Source organism: Castor canadensis, chromosome 3, assembly GCF_047511655.1.
Source record: "Castor canadensis chromosome 3, mCasCan1.hap1v2, whole genome shotgun sequence".
NCBI classification, from domain to species: Eukaryota; Metazoa; Chordata; class Mammalia; order Rodentia; family Castoridae; genus Castor; species Castor canadensis.
The window spans coordinates 174,679,674-174,696,745 of record NC_133388.1 but is presented as its reverse complement, the minus strand read 5'-3'; the positions used below and the strand labels follow the sequence as shown (position 1 = coordinate 174,696,745).

The window sequence follows — 17,072 nt, the reverse complement described above, 5'->3', positions numbered from 1 at the left end:
CATACTTGCAGATAGCATATTTATAGATATAATAACTTCACATTTAAATTTAAGCATTTGTACCCATGTTTCTTAACCTGTTTTATACCATTTATCCAGTATTTTTTTAAATTCTCAATGATACTGATAATATGTTTACTGATTTACCATAGTCTATTATTTGGCATGGCTAAGCATGACTACACATCCTATGATTTTTTTATTGAGGAGTTCCAAATTAAAGATGTAATTACAGTATATTTTATTCTCTATTCCAATTGGGAAGCAATCAGCTTGAGAACATGTTCATTTTTCTCTTAAAATGAGATTGAACATTCTTCTCACTTTGAACAATTATACAACATTCTTTGATTGGAATACAAACAGTAATCTGAAGGTGAGCATTTTGCAACATGTGTGATTTTAGATGTGTACTCACTCCTCTGAACAGATTAAACTTAAGTTATTTCAGATTCATGGGGAGAAGAGTACATTATTAGTTTTTTTCTACTTTGATGCTTTCTCTTTATAAACCTTACTGTGCCAGTTAATTTTGCACACTTTCTATAGACAAGTTTAGGTTACATTTATTTATTTTATTTAAGAATTTGTTCCCTAATTATTCCCAGAAATACACAGTGTGTTAGGATTTGGCTATACAAGAATAAACAAAACAGGCATAGTTAGTTTCCTCATGGAATTTACAAATTAGTAAGAGAGTCAAAGCACATTCACTAAAAAAGAGTGGTAAGTGTCATAAGAGATGAAGTATGAGCACTCTGTTTAAATTGAATATAGTAACAACATAGCTTAATAATGTTGGATTAGGAAATGACTCCCTGAGGAAGGATCATTTAAACTGAGACTTGGTTATAAGTAGGGATTAATTCAACAAAGCCCTGGAGATACAGGTGTTCAGATACTACTTGGGGCTTATTGGGTGCTTTCTTATTATTATGTCTCCAGACACTGAAGTAAAGACATTTTATTTACAAGTTTCAAGTGTTTTTCCATATGTAGATTCAATATTCCAGTTTAAAAATCTTATCATTTAAGTTTTTAGGTCCCAAGGTTCTAACTGGTTCCTTCCATTCCTGTTGGAAGTTGTGTGTTAGTGGCAGAGTGTGTGCCTCTTTCCAGTCATCAGGAGTGAGGCAGTTCAAGTCCAACAAAGGCACCGTAATGTTAGATGTTAGTCTGAAGGGCAGCCTAATGTTCACAGTGAATCAAAATGTTCAGAAAACACTCACTTGAGATTTACGCTGTTTAATTTATAAGGTCAGCCCTAGGAAAGACACAGTCCTGCAATCAAATATGTGTTCACACTTGCAATGAGTGTTTCTGGCTCCTCTGATGTTAGCTGCATGCTAGTTTATTTCTGGGCTAGTAGACGTCAGCTTCTCTCTGAGTTTTTCCAGTGTGGATGGGTGCGTGTGAAAGAGTCTATGCATACCATGCACCTACATTGGTGAAATGATGTAAAAATTAGATAATCCAGTTTTTTGAAGGGACAGCTTCTTAGAAGAAACCTTCCTTATTTTCTCTAATCAGAAGGAAGTCAGCACAAACACAAGCATGCATGCATGTGTGTGTGTACACAAACACACATACAGCTAGCTGATACAGCTACAGATGATTTGGAAAAGCCATTTTTCTTCAGGAAGCTGAGGCCATTGTTTGAAACATTGTGAAAGTATAGTTTCCATATTCTTTAGATAAAGAAAATAATTTCTTGTTACTTAATAATGTCAGGGATATTCTGCAATGAAAGTAAGCTCCAGAGGGAAAAGACTATTCTTTTCTTACTTCCCACTGTATCTGCACAATTAAACCTATTGCTAGGATGTCTAATAGGTGGTCAGTGAATGTCTTTATGTAAATGAAATCCTTAACAGCATCTGACATCACAGCAGTTATGAATTAGCTGAGATCTCCAAGGTGAGTTACATTTTCATCTTTCACAATTAGATGGCTTTGCATAGTTGTGAGGACATAAGATTCAATACCAAAGGACAGTTGTTTGTTCATTTTGAATGTAATTCAAATTCTTACAATTTTATTAGCTAAGAAATTAAAGAGCACTTTGTTCCTAGGGCATTAAAATAATCTTACACCTTTTTTTAATCCAGATGTAGTTTTGCTGATCTGAGAACCTTTAAGATGGTGAACTTTATCTTTAATCTGTTTTTGAGTGCTTACAGAAATATTTGAAAATTAGAGTATTAAAATTTCATAAGTCATGATTCAAGAGTAGGAAGTGTAAAGAAACTTTACTGAAAGTTGAACAATAGTAGAGGCTGTGGGCTGTGAGAGGAAACAGTCACATGAATGTTTGAAGTTTGTTCTGCTATCAAAGCATTTCTCAAAATGTTACATTTTGAACATACATTAAGAGGATAGGCTTACCTTATCACAACTGTATCTGTCTAATTAAAATCACATTATTTATTTCATTCGTGTTGGGAGACTTCTACCATAATTTTTTGTTATTGCTATTGGATATTGTAGGCTTTTGAGTGCTTTCTTCATAAGACTTATAGTATAGTATAAATTAGCAAAAGCCAAACTATACAATATATGAAATCATTTGGTTCTAAAATAACTATAGCTGAGAAGCAAGAAAGTCAATGTAGAACTCCAGTGAGAAACCTCAGTGTTGATTCCATCACGTGACTTTTTCCCATTGGAATTAGATAATTCTTTTTTCTTAATGTTTCCTATTTACCTAGAATGCCCACTAACTCTTATTATGATGACATTATTATATACCACTCATAAATTTCAAGGTTTCTCTCATTGCATGTCCATTATTATTATTTAATAAACAGTGTCCCTGTTCTCTATTTACTACTATTTCCGTCAAAATTTTCAGGGTTATAACATGTTCCTGGCCTAAATAGTAGCACAGTCTTCTTACAAAACATCTATACTTGATAAAACATACTTTGTAATTCATTGCCAGACTTTTCCAAATTAAGGGGAATTTCAGAAGCTCTTGTTTTTCTCCCCTTCAGCAAGAGTGAGCTAAACTCAGATTAGGGAGAAGTGAACAGTAAGAATGGAATGTGAGGTTGCACAGACAGCAGATGCTAAGAGCTAGCCAAGAGACTAAGCCTGGAGTCATCTACAGAGAGAGGGAGAGAGAAAGAAAAAGACAGAGAGAGAGACTGATTCTGAGTTTCACTTTAATGGAGACCGGGAAGGCAATTGAATCTTTATATGTTAGATGCTTTCTTCTGTCTTTTGGAAGCAGTAAACATAATTTTTTTCTATAGAAAAGTACTCAATTTTTACCTAAAAGTGTCTGTAGATTAAGGTAAATTTATATAAACTCATCATTATGAAAATTTGCCACATGGACCTCAGAGAAATAAACCACTATGTGTGAAATTAGTTGGAACAGATTTATATACTTCAAGTACAGGAGTTGTGAATTTTAACATCGTAAGTGTTTGAAGAAAAATTACTATTATAAACTTATCAAGCAACATGAAACTGTAAATTACCAGGGAGAATCAAAAAAGAAACAAATAACGTATTACTTGAAAAATATAATTGTTGAAATTTAAAACATACAGATAGGTTAAATGTCAGATTTTTTGATAGAAATCAAATGAATTAATCAGAATAGACACTAAACAGAATACTTATGAGAGGACAAGGGCATGGAAAATACTAAAATCAGATAGTAATATGTGGAAATATAATAAGCTCTTCATAACATATGTGTAATCAGAGTCCTAGAAGAAAATAATAAAGAGAATAGAGGATGAGTAATCAATACTTGAAGAGAAAGGTTTTTTAGAACTGATGAGAGATACAGATATGCACATACAAAGAAGTGTAGCACACACTAAACAAATTGTATAAAAGTAAATTCAACCATAACACATTACTGCATAAGTTAAAATGCCAGGTAGAGAAGCTAGAAGCAAACAACAAATCAGCTACTAAGAAAAGACAACCGGGTTGATACGCTTTTATTTTTGGTTGCAGTGGGGCTTGAACTCAGGGCTTCATGCTTGCTAAGGGAGGCACTCTACCACTTGAGCCATTCTGCCAGTACTTTTTTGTGATGGGTTTTTCTGAGATAGGGTCTCATGAGCTATTTGTCCAGGACTGGCTTCGAACCATGGTCCTCCTGATCTCTGCCTCCTGAGTAGGTAGGATTACAGATGTGAGCTACCCACACCCAGCAGGTTGATACACTTTTTACTAGCAGCATGGAAACTGGTAGAAGGAGGACTATACTGAATGCTTTGAAAGAAAAATGAACCTAGTATTGTTTACTGAGTAAAACCATCCTCAGATCAATAAAGAACTGAGAAACATCTGGATAAATTTAAATGAATATGGTCTTCCTCATTTATGCCATTCAAAAAGAGACATCCTAAAGTATCGGACAGTGCTGCTATGTAAGTTTTGAAAGAAAAAATGACCAATATTAAAGTGTTCTGAAGGTGCTCAACTTGTTTCAAGTTAGTGAGTTGGGACATTGTTATGCATAGCTGAAAAAAAATAAGGATAATTAACTCCTATAGAGGAGAAAAATGGAACAGGAAAGAAAGGAATACCCATAAAATTCAATTCACATTTTTGAATGTGGCAAGAGGAGGAAAAAGTTGTACAAATAGAATTTCAAAATTACAACAATAAAAATTCCAGATATCTAAATCTTAAATGAACATTGTGGATTATACTCTTAACTTAAAGAAACTATCAGAAATCTTAAATGAACATTGTGGATTATATTTTCCACTTAAAGAAACTATCAGATGATATGTAAAAGTAAAATTTAACTAAATACTGTTTGTAGGATCAACACATAAAGCATAAGACTGGAGAGTTTGGAAGAAAAAAATAGACTGAGTGGCTGGTGGAGTGACTCAAGTGGTAGAGTGTCTGTCTAGCAAGTGTGAGGTCCTGAGTTCAAGCCCCCAGTGCTGCCAAAAAGAAAAAAAGATTAGAATGAGTGACACCAACAAATATAAACCAAAGGAAAACTGAGGTACCTTTATTAACTTAATACATCTGAGACCTTAAAAAGCAATCATCATAAGAGGTTTACTTTGTTACATAAGAAGAGTTCCAAATGCATAAATATTAATGTAAATAGGTAAAGCAAAACTTAATGGAGGCACTACAGGGAAAATATCATAAACCACAACCTCACTGTTAAATTTTGAGAACTTCTCTTATTGAATGTTAAACAAAAATACTTTCTGTATTTAAAAGAATTGACAGACTAATAAACATAATTTGATAAAAATACACAATTTCTGTACCCAACGATCCAAGAATTCATATACTTATGGCACATAAGCCGTGAAGACACCAGAATTCAGAAAAACAGGATCATAGAGAATACAAACTTTGACTCACTGCAATTAAGTTAGACTTTAGCGACAATACAAATTCTATCCCAAAATGAGATCACTTAATTAGTTTTAGAAAACAGAGGCTTTAAGACAAAAAAAGCATTATAAAGGATAGGAGCAATCAGTGTATATTGCCAGTTCTGGCAATATCAGATATTCACATTCGCAGTGACTACATAGTTTTACTCTTCAGAAGCAAACCTTCTTCTGCATGAATGTACTAGGAAATCTGTGCAAAAATATTCATAATTGTACATTTTGAAAAATAAAAATCAGCAGGAATTCATTATAAGCAAAATGGGAAATATAGCTATCCATGCATTAGAGATTAATAAAACAATATGTAGACTTTTCATAAAGTGAAATATTATATAATAGTTAACTTGAATAAATTACAATTGACTACAACATGGACAAATTTTGGTGGTATGGGATTTGAACTCAGGGCCTCATACTTGCTAGGCAGGTGCTGTACCACTTGAGCTACTCTGCCAGCCCTTATAAGCTTAATTTTGGCTCAATAAAAATAAATCATGAAGACTATGTGAAGCTAGATAGTATTTATATAAATTTTAAAACTAGCTAAAAAGCTATATATATATATTCCTATGTACAGTTGTAAATACCATGTACATATATTGCAATTATTCATGTACATATATTCAACTGTATGAAAATTATCATTTTCTTTGTCATATATATTGGCTATGTCTAGTTTTATATAGATATCTCCATCTCTATGTAGCTTTCATGGTATATGAAATTATTGTCTGTGACTATGATTATTGTACAATTTTCAATTCATTGGTGAACCTAGATAAATATATATTTTTTTCCATTAGCATTACATGATAAATTAAAAAAGGTCATTAATTTTCACTATATCTGCCCACTAAATAAAGGATCACTCTTTCTTGCTGTTAAAGAAGTACCTAAAATCAACAATATAATCATTGTATATCAAAATATGAAAATGTTTGTTTCTACTTAGAATGTGTAGTATGTTCATTGACAGCCACTGGTCCATCGTGAAATTTATGACTGCATTTGAAAAAATCTGAAGTGATATTTCTGCCTTTCAGACATAAATGATGTGGACTCAGAGTGAAACAATTAACATTGGATATAGTAGATGGTCAAATTAATGTTGCTGCCGCTCATTCTCTTTCTTAAGAGTTCCATGAGAGACCATGGACTGTGTGCTCTGCTAATTCTGAAAAATAGATTTTTATGATGAGCACTTAATTATCAGAACATCTGAAGAGACTGAAAGGCTGAAAGGCTGAGCACACGAAGCGTTTGTACGATTTTTCAAAGGGTGAAGACCATGATGGCTAGGCTGAGATTTTGGTACATTGCCATATTCTTTTAAACAGTGCCTAATAAATCAGTTTCCTGTAATACCTGCAAATAGACAAAATATTTCAATTTTACAATCTCATGTAAGAGAAAAAGTTACCAAAGATATATTTTGCATGCCATCACCTTTATTTAAGTACTTTATTTATGAGATATTTCAGAAAGGTTCTGAAAACTGTGCGTGAGTAGTTATCCAGTTTTGGAAGATAAATTTTAGCCCTGATTTTCTTTTCATATTAATTTGAGTAAATTATTTTCTATTTTTTGTTGGCTTTCTATTTTGTGGGAAGATTTAGCTCATATTTTGAGTATTCTCTAGGAGATGTCTTCTTTTTGAAAGTGAATCATAAATTGGAATTTTTCAACTGATGAGTGGACTGCACATAATCTTACTCAGAATTTCAATTTGATTATATTCTGTAGTCTGCTCCTCCTTACTTAACTAAGGCTAAATATTCAACTTCCGCTTCTAAAGGACTGATGTGGTTATTCATCTATAATTTTATTTTTGTCTTTGTCTTTCAACTACTCATTGTATCATTCCACAGGGGCAGAACCACACTTTACAGACTTTTATATCAATCAAGTATGTATTGCACAAACAACTAGTACTGTTACTGTCAGACTACTTAGAAATGTTTAAATTTAAGTATTTAATCACCTTCATTTACCCCACTTCTGTGATAATTTATCTGTAATTGCGTGATTCTGTAATTACCAAAAAATTTATTTGTTCATTTACTTCGTTGATCCATTTAGTCACTGAAGGAAAGAAAAGCTATGATTCAAACTATTCAAAATGAAATACAATTATCCAGTAAAGAAGAGCTTTTCAGGTGTTGGTATAAATCCCTGGAAGTTATCATTTAAAAGAGAAAAAATGTCGCTCTGTGCTATCTACTTCACATATATTGTGGCTGATTTAGTATGAAAATAGAAGTATTATCAGAGTGCCATCAATAGGTAACATATCTAGCTGATTTTTTTCCTGAAAGCATCTCTCAGCCCTTTATGAATTGTGAATATTATTTATAATTATCTCTAATAGAGAATGAATAAATGCTACTATTAGGATAAAAAGCCACTCTGTATTGGAATATGGAAGGATCCAAAATAAATGCATTGTATAAAACAGGAAAATTCTATGAACTAGGATAAGGCATAAAATATTTTTTTCTCATGGAAGATCTCAGTCACTTGAATTAAGCACAATTCAGTCTTCTTTTTTTCCTTTTAGGAAGTTTAATTTTGTTTTTCTGGAGAGAAAGGAAGATTTAGCTCTTATGTGGAAGCTTGTTGTTTTGATTCATCTCCTGATTGTTCAATAGTGTGTGCATTAGTCACACTGAGATACCATATAAGTATATCCCAAATATTACATGGGACATACTTACATTGAAATAATATTTATTCAGATTTAACTAGGCATCCTGTGTTTAACCTGGCAACCCTATACTAAGGAGTTCTACACAATGCTGTCTTTTCTGCATGAAGAGAATGTTTGTTTTCCAGTTGGCAGAATGATATAGAATTGAAATTAATGCAAAAATACACTATATTGCAGTATCTTTTAGGCTAGTTTGATTTAATGTAGCCAGAAGTTCTAGCAGTTGATAAATAATGAAGAGTTTATTCAAACTACCATTCAAAATATAGCATTTGCAGAATATGTATGTACCTCTTAATTTTTTTTCTGCTACTTTATGACCCTGCATATTAAATCCAGTGTCCTGAACATCCTCAGAGCTGTGCTTGTTCATTCATTTAGTTATTAAGCATATACTTACTGGCTGTCAGGATGCTCTGTGGTGGGTGTAACACAGAGAAGTATGAGCTTTGGTCTTGATCTTAGAGAAATTACAATACTACTGAAAAGTAAGACATACCCAAGATTGTAATAAAACATTAGGAATAAAAAGTCTTAAAGACAAAATTTTACAGTAATGAGAAAACACTAGATTTATTCGTGGAGTGAATCATTTGGGAAGTCTTTCTGAATGGAGAAAGTGGTTAGTATGGATCTTGAGGAATGGAAGAAAAAAAATCTCTAAAACTCTCCATGTGATAAGATAAAATGCATTTAGTAGGTTAAAGAATAGCCCAAAGTAATGTAGTTTCACAATGACTGAACTTTAATTCTTGAGTAATGTTTCTTATACCAAGACTTGCAATAATCTGTTCTTATTTTTTGCAGACATAGCATTATGTTGAAGGTCTCGTCAGTGATGATTAAGAGAAAGATAAGTGTTGGAGAATATCTCCAAATCTTTTAGGACTTAATTGTTGAATAAAGTAGTAACATTGTATTGCATTAACTAGTAACAACATGCATGAAACAGTACTGTGGAGAAGAGCAAAAATGCTGTATCTTGTTTGCCTTCAATGTGTATTTTATAGACTTAATATGCGTTTAGCTTTCTTTTTCTTTCCCTCTCCTCTCCTCCCCTCCCTTCCCTTCCCTTCCCCTCCCTTCCTCCTCTAAGTCCTGTCCTCCTTCCCTCTCCTCCCCTTCTCTCCCTCCTCCACCTCTTTCCCCTTCCCCTCCCCTTCCTTTCTTGCAGTACAGGTGATTAAACTTGTGAGTGCAAGGCAAGTGCTTTTCCAGTTGAACCATGCCCCAGTCATTTTGCTTTAGATTTTTTTTTTGCCTAAGGTCTTGCACTTTTGCCCAGGCAGGCCTCAGATTGTGACCCTCCTACTTCTGCCTCCTGAGTAGCTGAAGCCACAAGCTTGCACCATCATGTTTTAGCCTTTTCATCTGTGAAGTAGGGATTGAAACAGATAGTTTGTGTGATTGCTTTGGGTGATACATATCACCTACAACAATCATACAAACTGTCATCTATCTATCTATCCATCTATCTATCATCTGTCTATCTATCTATCTATCATCTATATATCTATAGATATGTAGCCTAGTATTAAATAATGCCGAAAGACAATCCCCAAACAACAAAAGAACAAAACTGAATTGATTTGGGATTATTCTTGACAGTTTCATGTTTATATTTTTAATTGATACAGCTATTAATATTAACCCTCAGTAGGTGATAATGTATGTACTTTATTTGGAAAAATGATACTGCTCACCATACAAATTCATTTGAAAATGTTCTCTACAGTCTGACAGAATAGAATACCTGCAAGATTCTTGCTACCCATGGTATAGGTATGTGTTAGGACAAACAGTACCAGCATCATCTGGGAAACTGTAAGAAATGCAAAATTTCAGGTCCTACCCCAGACTTCCAGAGTCAGAATTTGGATTTTAACAGATCTCCTGGTGATTTCTGTGCATTCTGGAGTTTGAGAAGCACTGCTTGGGTGCTAGTATAGGTTATTGAGAAGCTTATATTACTCCAAACTTTCGAAAGTAATGGCTATTAAACATACCTTCTATCATTTATTTTGGATTGATATTAGGGAGAAGAGTTCTTTAAGTCTCAAGTATACTTTGTAGCAAATTGCCTTTTCTGCTTCACCTAGTGGTGTTCAGTGGTCTGAAAGATTATGCAGCTTAGCAGTTTACTGCTTCATTGTCAAGCTTTACTTTCTTCATGAATAGTAGTCAGAGCAGAATCTTAAGATTCTGAAAAACAAGGAAAGTAAAGGCATTAGTTGCGTTTCATTGAAGTCATAGGGGTGAGGATGTCTTAGGAGTTTATTCATTATGTTGTTTAGAATCATTATATATATATATATATATATATATATTTATATATATATATATATATATTTATATATATATATATACACAAAAATCTATTTTGTATATGATCATTACATATATTACATATATATATGTAATGTGGGTCTGCTGAGGACCTGTTAAAACTGTCTGTTTTCAGGTTATACCCAGAACATTCTGATTGAGGAAGAAGAGGAGGTCTTGGAATCTAAATTGCATAGCCTTGGAATCTGTATTACACAGCCTGTTTCGCAAATCATTATTGTCCTTAGTCTCTTATTTATCAGTTAGGAGACTTTTTCCAGCTGCCATGTCTTCATTTTCCATATTGTCAGTAATTTCATTTATTTTTGTGTGATGTGCACAATTTAGGCAGCAAAGGATAGGAAAACACAATATTATCTGAGAGTTGGAATCCCTGAATTCTTGATTGATGTAGATTAAATTGATAAAGCACTATTTTTCCTCTTTACAGTCTGTAAAATGGGCCTTAGGCTTAAGTGCCTGTGAGTTCAGGTAGGTGTATGTGTTTTCAAAAGATAAGATGTTTGAATTGAGCTTGCTTTTATTACTTTATTTTAATGTATTTTCCATTAAAATGTATTTTCCTTTTCAGCATGAATCCTGGTCCTTACTGAAAAATTATCTCTGTGATTTCTGCCTCCCATTCACTGTACAATCATCCCCTGTTCTCTGAATTCTGACAATTCCCTACCACCTGTATCATGGATATTTTCATGTAGGTGGTTTGATCAAGAGCTTCTCTCTGGTGCATATCAGGGGAACTAACTCTTGCAGAGACCCTACAAGAGTCAGGCAGTTGTCCAATGGGACAGGAATTTCAACCTAGAAAATCCAGATGCTCCAGACACCTTGTTTCGAGGGTGATACTTTGTGATGAACTCATTTCTCAGTGGGACTCAGGATTTTGTATAGTTGGGAAGAGACATGAGTTAAGTACTGGGTAAAGATTGGATGCATTCAATGATTTGATGAAGGGTTGGGAATGGCTCAAGAATATTTCTAGATTGCAGAATAAGTAGATATTGAATCTACATAATATTAATTTCTTTCATCTGTCATTAGATATGTCACATTCTGAACCACTTTAATGAATATACTATAAGACATCCCCAAATTCTTGAGACTTTTAGCTAATACTCTTATTATCTTTGTTATTCAGAATCTTAAGACTCTGCATGTGACTACTAATAATGAAAAGAGAATAAAGCTTGACAATTAAGTAGTAAACTGCAAAATGCTCCATTTCTGATGCCATTGAAAACCATTAGGTGAAGCAAAAAAGGCATAGAATATATTGTACCTTGCAATATCCTAAACCAAAAGATCTTCTAAGAAATAAGCTTCATTTGAAGAACAATGCTTGTTCATAATTGGGATACATAGAGGAGTGGAAAAGAATGATACCAACATACCAGTTTGCAAGTTGAAACTCTTGCAGAAATAGTATAGACTACAGATCCTTGGGGAAGAAAAGAGCTTTGTTTAATTTTGATTTATAGTGATAAACCCTCTTTATTTAGTTACATCTAATGTCATTAATTTAATATTCATAAAAGCTGTATCAAGACACACTGTTATTTTCATTTACAGGTGAAGAAACTGAGACAAGTTCAGTAAATTTTCAAAAGACACACACTTGGTAAAATGCAGAATCAAGACTGAAACTCAAGCAAGAGTGTATACTCTTTCAAGAGTCTGCAGTCTTCAGTGTGCTAAATTGTTTGTCTGATAAGAATTCAGTGTCTGCATTCCCCACCCTATGTTTGCTTGTTTTTGCATTGCTGGAAATTGAATCCAAGAGCTTCATACATGCTAGGCAAGTGCTGTACCACTGAGCTACAACCCCAGCCATATCCTGTTTTTTTTTTTTTTCTTGTGGTACTGGGGCTTGAACTCAGGGCCTTTGCCTTGAGCCATTTCACTAGCCCTCCTCTTTTGTGGTGGATTTTTTTGAGATAGGGTCTCATGAACTATTTGCCCAGGATGGCTTTGAACCGTGATCCTCCTGAGCTCTGCCTCCTGAGTAGCTAGGATTATAGGCATGAGCCACCAGCGCCCAGCTATCATTTTTTAAATGATTTTGCCATATGGCATTCTAGAATTTTGTATTGCTTTTCTTGTATGTTATGCTTCTCTTTCTTGTTGTCCTCATATTTACTTTCAATTCTTGAAAAATACCAATATAATTCTTTGGATTTTTATACTAGACCTGTCTGTTTTGGTAGAAGTGACAGTGGCAATTTATGCTCTTAATTTATAGGAAGAATCCCATTAGAGATTCAAGTAGAGGTCTCAGCATATCAGAGAACCAAAAATTTGTGGCCAGTGTGGGGCAGTGAGTTCATTTAGAACTGTCTTGGGGTGAAGGTCATTCACGGCTTTTGAATGTGATTTCTGAAGTTGGTTGGTGTATGTTTTTAATTTTCATTACTCAACAGATGATATAGACTATCAGGATATCTTCAGTAGGCTACTTTTTGGGCATGTTTTGGTTTCAACCATTCTGATAAATCTGCATATTCTGGCTTCATTAATGTACAATTTTTTGGAATGATTCTGGATGTATGTGCTAGTATGCCATTAAATATGTGAATTTTAGGTCTTGTCTATTGTTTGTGAGCTTACTCCTTCATGTCTTTGGATTTTGTAGCCTTGAAATTTGTTGGTAAGGGTCTTATTCTTGCTCATCAACATCTTGCCTTAAGAGTTAGGTTATCCTGATTTGAGAAAATTAATCTTAATTTTTTAATGGTCAGCTCACCATCACATTTTGTGTCATTTCTTGTGTTTGTCTTTACTACTTAAACAATGAAGACAATAGGAGAAAAAAAATGAAAAACAATTTTCTGTAAATAAAGTATCCATATTTGTTCTACAACATGTGAGTTCTTCATCATGTGCTATAGTAAATACTCTCTGAAAATACTTGCCGAAGTTTTGTTATATCTTATATCTTTGAATTTGCTTCTTGAACATAGGAACCTTCTTTTGGCATTTCCATCATTAGACTTGTTGCATAGAAAACAAAGTTATTAATGCAGAAACTCTAGTACAGTCCCAAAGTGATTAAAATATGCTTTTGAGCATGTCACCTCCTTATCACTTCCCTTAATTTTGAAGCTATCCCCCTATTACCATGGCCAACAGTGCTCTGAATGACCCTGCCAGCTTGTAGATTGGCAAGCTTCCTCTTATTTCTCTCTAGTCACCATGGCCTCTATTCACTGGGTCAGACTTGCTAGAATGTGCTTTGTTTCCCCCTTCTCTTCCTTGCAAGAGAAGCTCCATTTTATTATTTGATTTTTATATACCTCTCTGGCTATCCTATGCAGCCCTCCTCTCTCTCTCTCCTTTACTGTTCTATCCATTTCATTCTTACCTCCTATCACTCCTTGCCCTTACATATTTATATATAGTCTTATGTGAAGTTATATATATATGTTTTGTGTGAAGACCTGAAGCACCACTGCCTAAGGACTATGTATCTTTTATTTATCAGTGTGCATCCTGTGCTTGGCAAAGGAATATTTTGATGATTATCTAAAATTGCAGTATCTTTAAGTGATAACTCATAAAATTTATTTTGTTACTTTCTTGGTAACTCATAACATTATATCAGGGAAGTAGAAAGTCTTCACATAGTATTTATTTAGAGAGCCAAGTAAGGCTTTTATAGTTGAAGAAAGAAAACCTTATTCTAAACCATTTGCTTACCTTTCTGGCATGCTTTTTACAATGCAATACCTCTGTTCTTCTTTGTTAATTAAACATTTGTCCTATTTAGCAGTTGCTGTTCTCTCTTTAGCAGCAGAGAAGCTATGAAAATTGATAAGATCTCCTTGTTTTATGCCTTTTACAACACATACACACAAATATACATGCCCTTTTAATGAACGTGTCTGTACTATAGCTGTCCTGCTGTTTGACTCTCAAAAAACACTCAATTTAATTTGTGTCTATCTATAATTTGTTTAGAAAAATCATGTGCTTTAAAATAGCTTGTTTTCTAGATTAGATAGATCAGATAACCATATTTCATTGTTTAAATGAATTTAAATTTACAATAGAAAAGAACATTCTAGTCACTTAGCATATAGTTTAAGCCATACAAAATACCTCTGTGTAAGAAATGTAAATGTATTTATAGTAAAAACAATAACCCTCACTTTAGTTTAAATAAATAGAAAGTGAAGTACATTGGTGAAATCAGGTGGAAAAATTTATAAATATCGACTAATACAGAATTGATGATTACCTATCAAGATAAAAATGAACAGAGCAGGTGATGTGATAATAAAGCCAACCAACCAGTTTTAACTAATCAGCTGGAAATGTGTGCTCACAAGCATGTGTGTGTGTGTGTGTGTGTGTGTGTACCTGTTACTGCTAATGTAACCAAAAAAGGAACTTCACATTCTCTATATAGGATGGAAAATGCCAGTTAATTAAATTCCAATTTCTAGGTGTTGGGAATACTGTATTTCATTTTACCTAGTACATTGCTCCAGATAAAATTCAGGTGCTTAGAGACTAATTTAGAAAAGAACAAAATGCTTCAGAATGCTGGCTTTCTGTTGACTGCTTTCTTCTTTTCCAGGAGAGCACACAGCTGCTACAAATGCCGTCAGTGCAGTTTTACAGCTGCTGACACTCAGTCACTACTGGAGCACTTCAACACCATTCACTGCCAGGAACAGGACATCACTACAGCCAATGGCGAAGAGGATGGACATGCCATATCCACTATCAAGGAAGAGCCCAAAATTGACCTCAAGGTCTACAGTCTGCTAAATCCAGACTCTAAAATGGGAGAGCCAATTTCTGAGAGTGTGGTGAAGAGGGAGAAGCTAGACGATAAGGAAGGGCTGAAGGAGAAAGTTTGGACTGAGAGTTCCAGTGATGACCTTCGAGGTGTGGCTTGGAGAGGGGCAGAAATCCTTAGGGGCAGTCCATCCTACACTCAAGCAAGCCTGGGGCTCCTGACACCTGTGTCTGGCACCCAAGAGCAGACAAAGACTTTGAGGGATAGCCCCAATGTTGAAGCTGCCCACCTGGCACGACCTATTTATGGCTTGGCTGTGGAGACCAAGGGATTCCTGCAGGGCGTGCCAACTGGCGGAGAGAAATCTGGGTCCCTCACCCAGCAGTATCCTGCATCCGGAGAAAGCAAGTCCAAGGATGAATCTCAGTCCCTGTTACGGGTAGGAAGGTTTAATTTTTAAATAGTTCATGTATTTTGAAGGGATAAAGGGGGAGCACATATTCTATATATTTAGTATTATGCTTTGTGAAGTGAAATTGTGAAATTTAATAAGCTATATCATCAAATCAATTGTGAAATTTACACTTTTAAGGCTAAAGGTGCAGAAAGGAGCTCAGGTGTGTTTGTGTGGACTGTGTACATACTTAATACCCCTGGTAGTCATCACTTGCTTATTTTTGCTCTTGCTTACATTGAATGTTGGTTAATCATTCCTTGTGATTATGTAAAGTAGCAAAGCCTTCTTTGGAGAAGGGAAATTTAGAATTCCAGAAGGATGCACATCTGTTACATTAAAATAACAAATGACTTTTTAACTGTGAGGTGGTGTTATACTGTATATGGTTAATAAGAAAATTAAAAGAGATTTAAATTGCAAGAATGTAAACTCCTGGCTGAGATGTTAGAAATGTTGGGTTTTTAACAACCCATAGTGTAAATATGTACAAACAACAATGCTTATTGTTCTTTAGCCAAAAAGAGGGGAAAAGGATGAGAAAAACCTAACAAATGGCATGAAGACTGTATGTTAACAGGACCTTTTAGGGAGAAAGACATTGTCCTATAAGGAAAAACAAAACCAAACCTCTGAGTAAGAAAAATGTCCATTTCTCTTTTCATGATATGTAGACTCAGCATTGTCAAGAAATACTTTAGCTTTTGAAAATTCAAAAGCTCCCAGTAAGTGGCACTTGCTTTTTGCCTGAGGTGCCACCACTTCAACATTTCACCTTAATGCTGAAAAGTTTTGAGCCTTCTGGATGACTTGAAAGCTGTGTTCTTGCATAGAAGGTGGGATCTAGCTAACCTTTACAAAAGATCGAGTTGGGAGAGTTCAGCCAGCCCAGTGCTTTGACTGTAGGTCAGAGACCACTGAGGTCTGTCTGGGTGGATACTGGAGAGAAAAATTGCTCTTTGGCAGGTCTGCTTAGCTGCTCCGCTCTCATTTCCTGCAGGTTCTCTGAAGTCTATCTGTACTACTCGGGTATTCTGCAGTGGAATTGAGGACAGCCCCTTAGAGGTGCATGGTTAATTATAGAAGTTGTTACTCCCCTGTCCCCCAGTTAAGCCCTGGGGCTAAGAGAAGGTCTTGAATACAGAAGAGGAGATGCCCCTGTACACTGAGAAATAAAGCATCCTTCCTTAAGTGAAGGAGCAAGTGTACTCTATGTAACTTTGGAAAGAAGAGAAAGTTCCTGTGCCCTTCAGGAGTGAGTTTATTTAGGGGATCTTCCTTCAGATGACTATATATGGAGTTGTATTTATATAATTGTAAATGCTCACTGTTTTCTTAATATGCCCGTACTGTTCTCGTATCTCAGCCCTTTATGACTTCTGATTCTAAGGCAGAAATGAGTGCCACATATTTTATTAATTTTATAAG

At 34.6% G+C, this 17,072-nt stretch overlaps 1 protein-coding gene across 7 annotated transcripts in view; it reads left to right on the top strand.

Moving 5' to 3' along the window:
* Trps1 (transcriptional repressor GATA binding 1) overlaps positions 1-17,072 on the top strand; it is a 241,667-nt gene that overhangs the window by 61,248 nt on the left and 163,347 nt on the right. For all 7 annotated transcript variants that reach the window (XM_074069096.1, XM_074069095.1, XM_074069093.1 and 4 more), the window contains one exon: positions 15,026-15,629. In XM_074069096.1, coding sequence (XP_073925197.1) covers positions 15,026-15,629 — 604 coding nt within the window. The remainder of the gene's footprint in view (positions 1-15,025; positions 15,630-17,072) is intronic.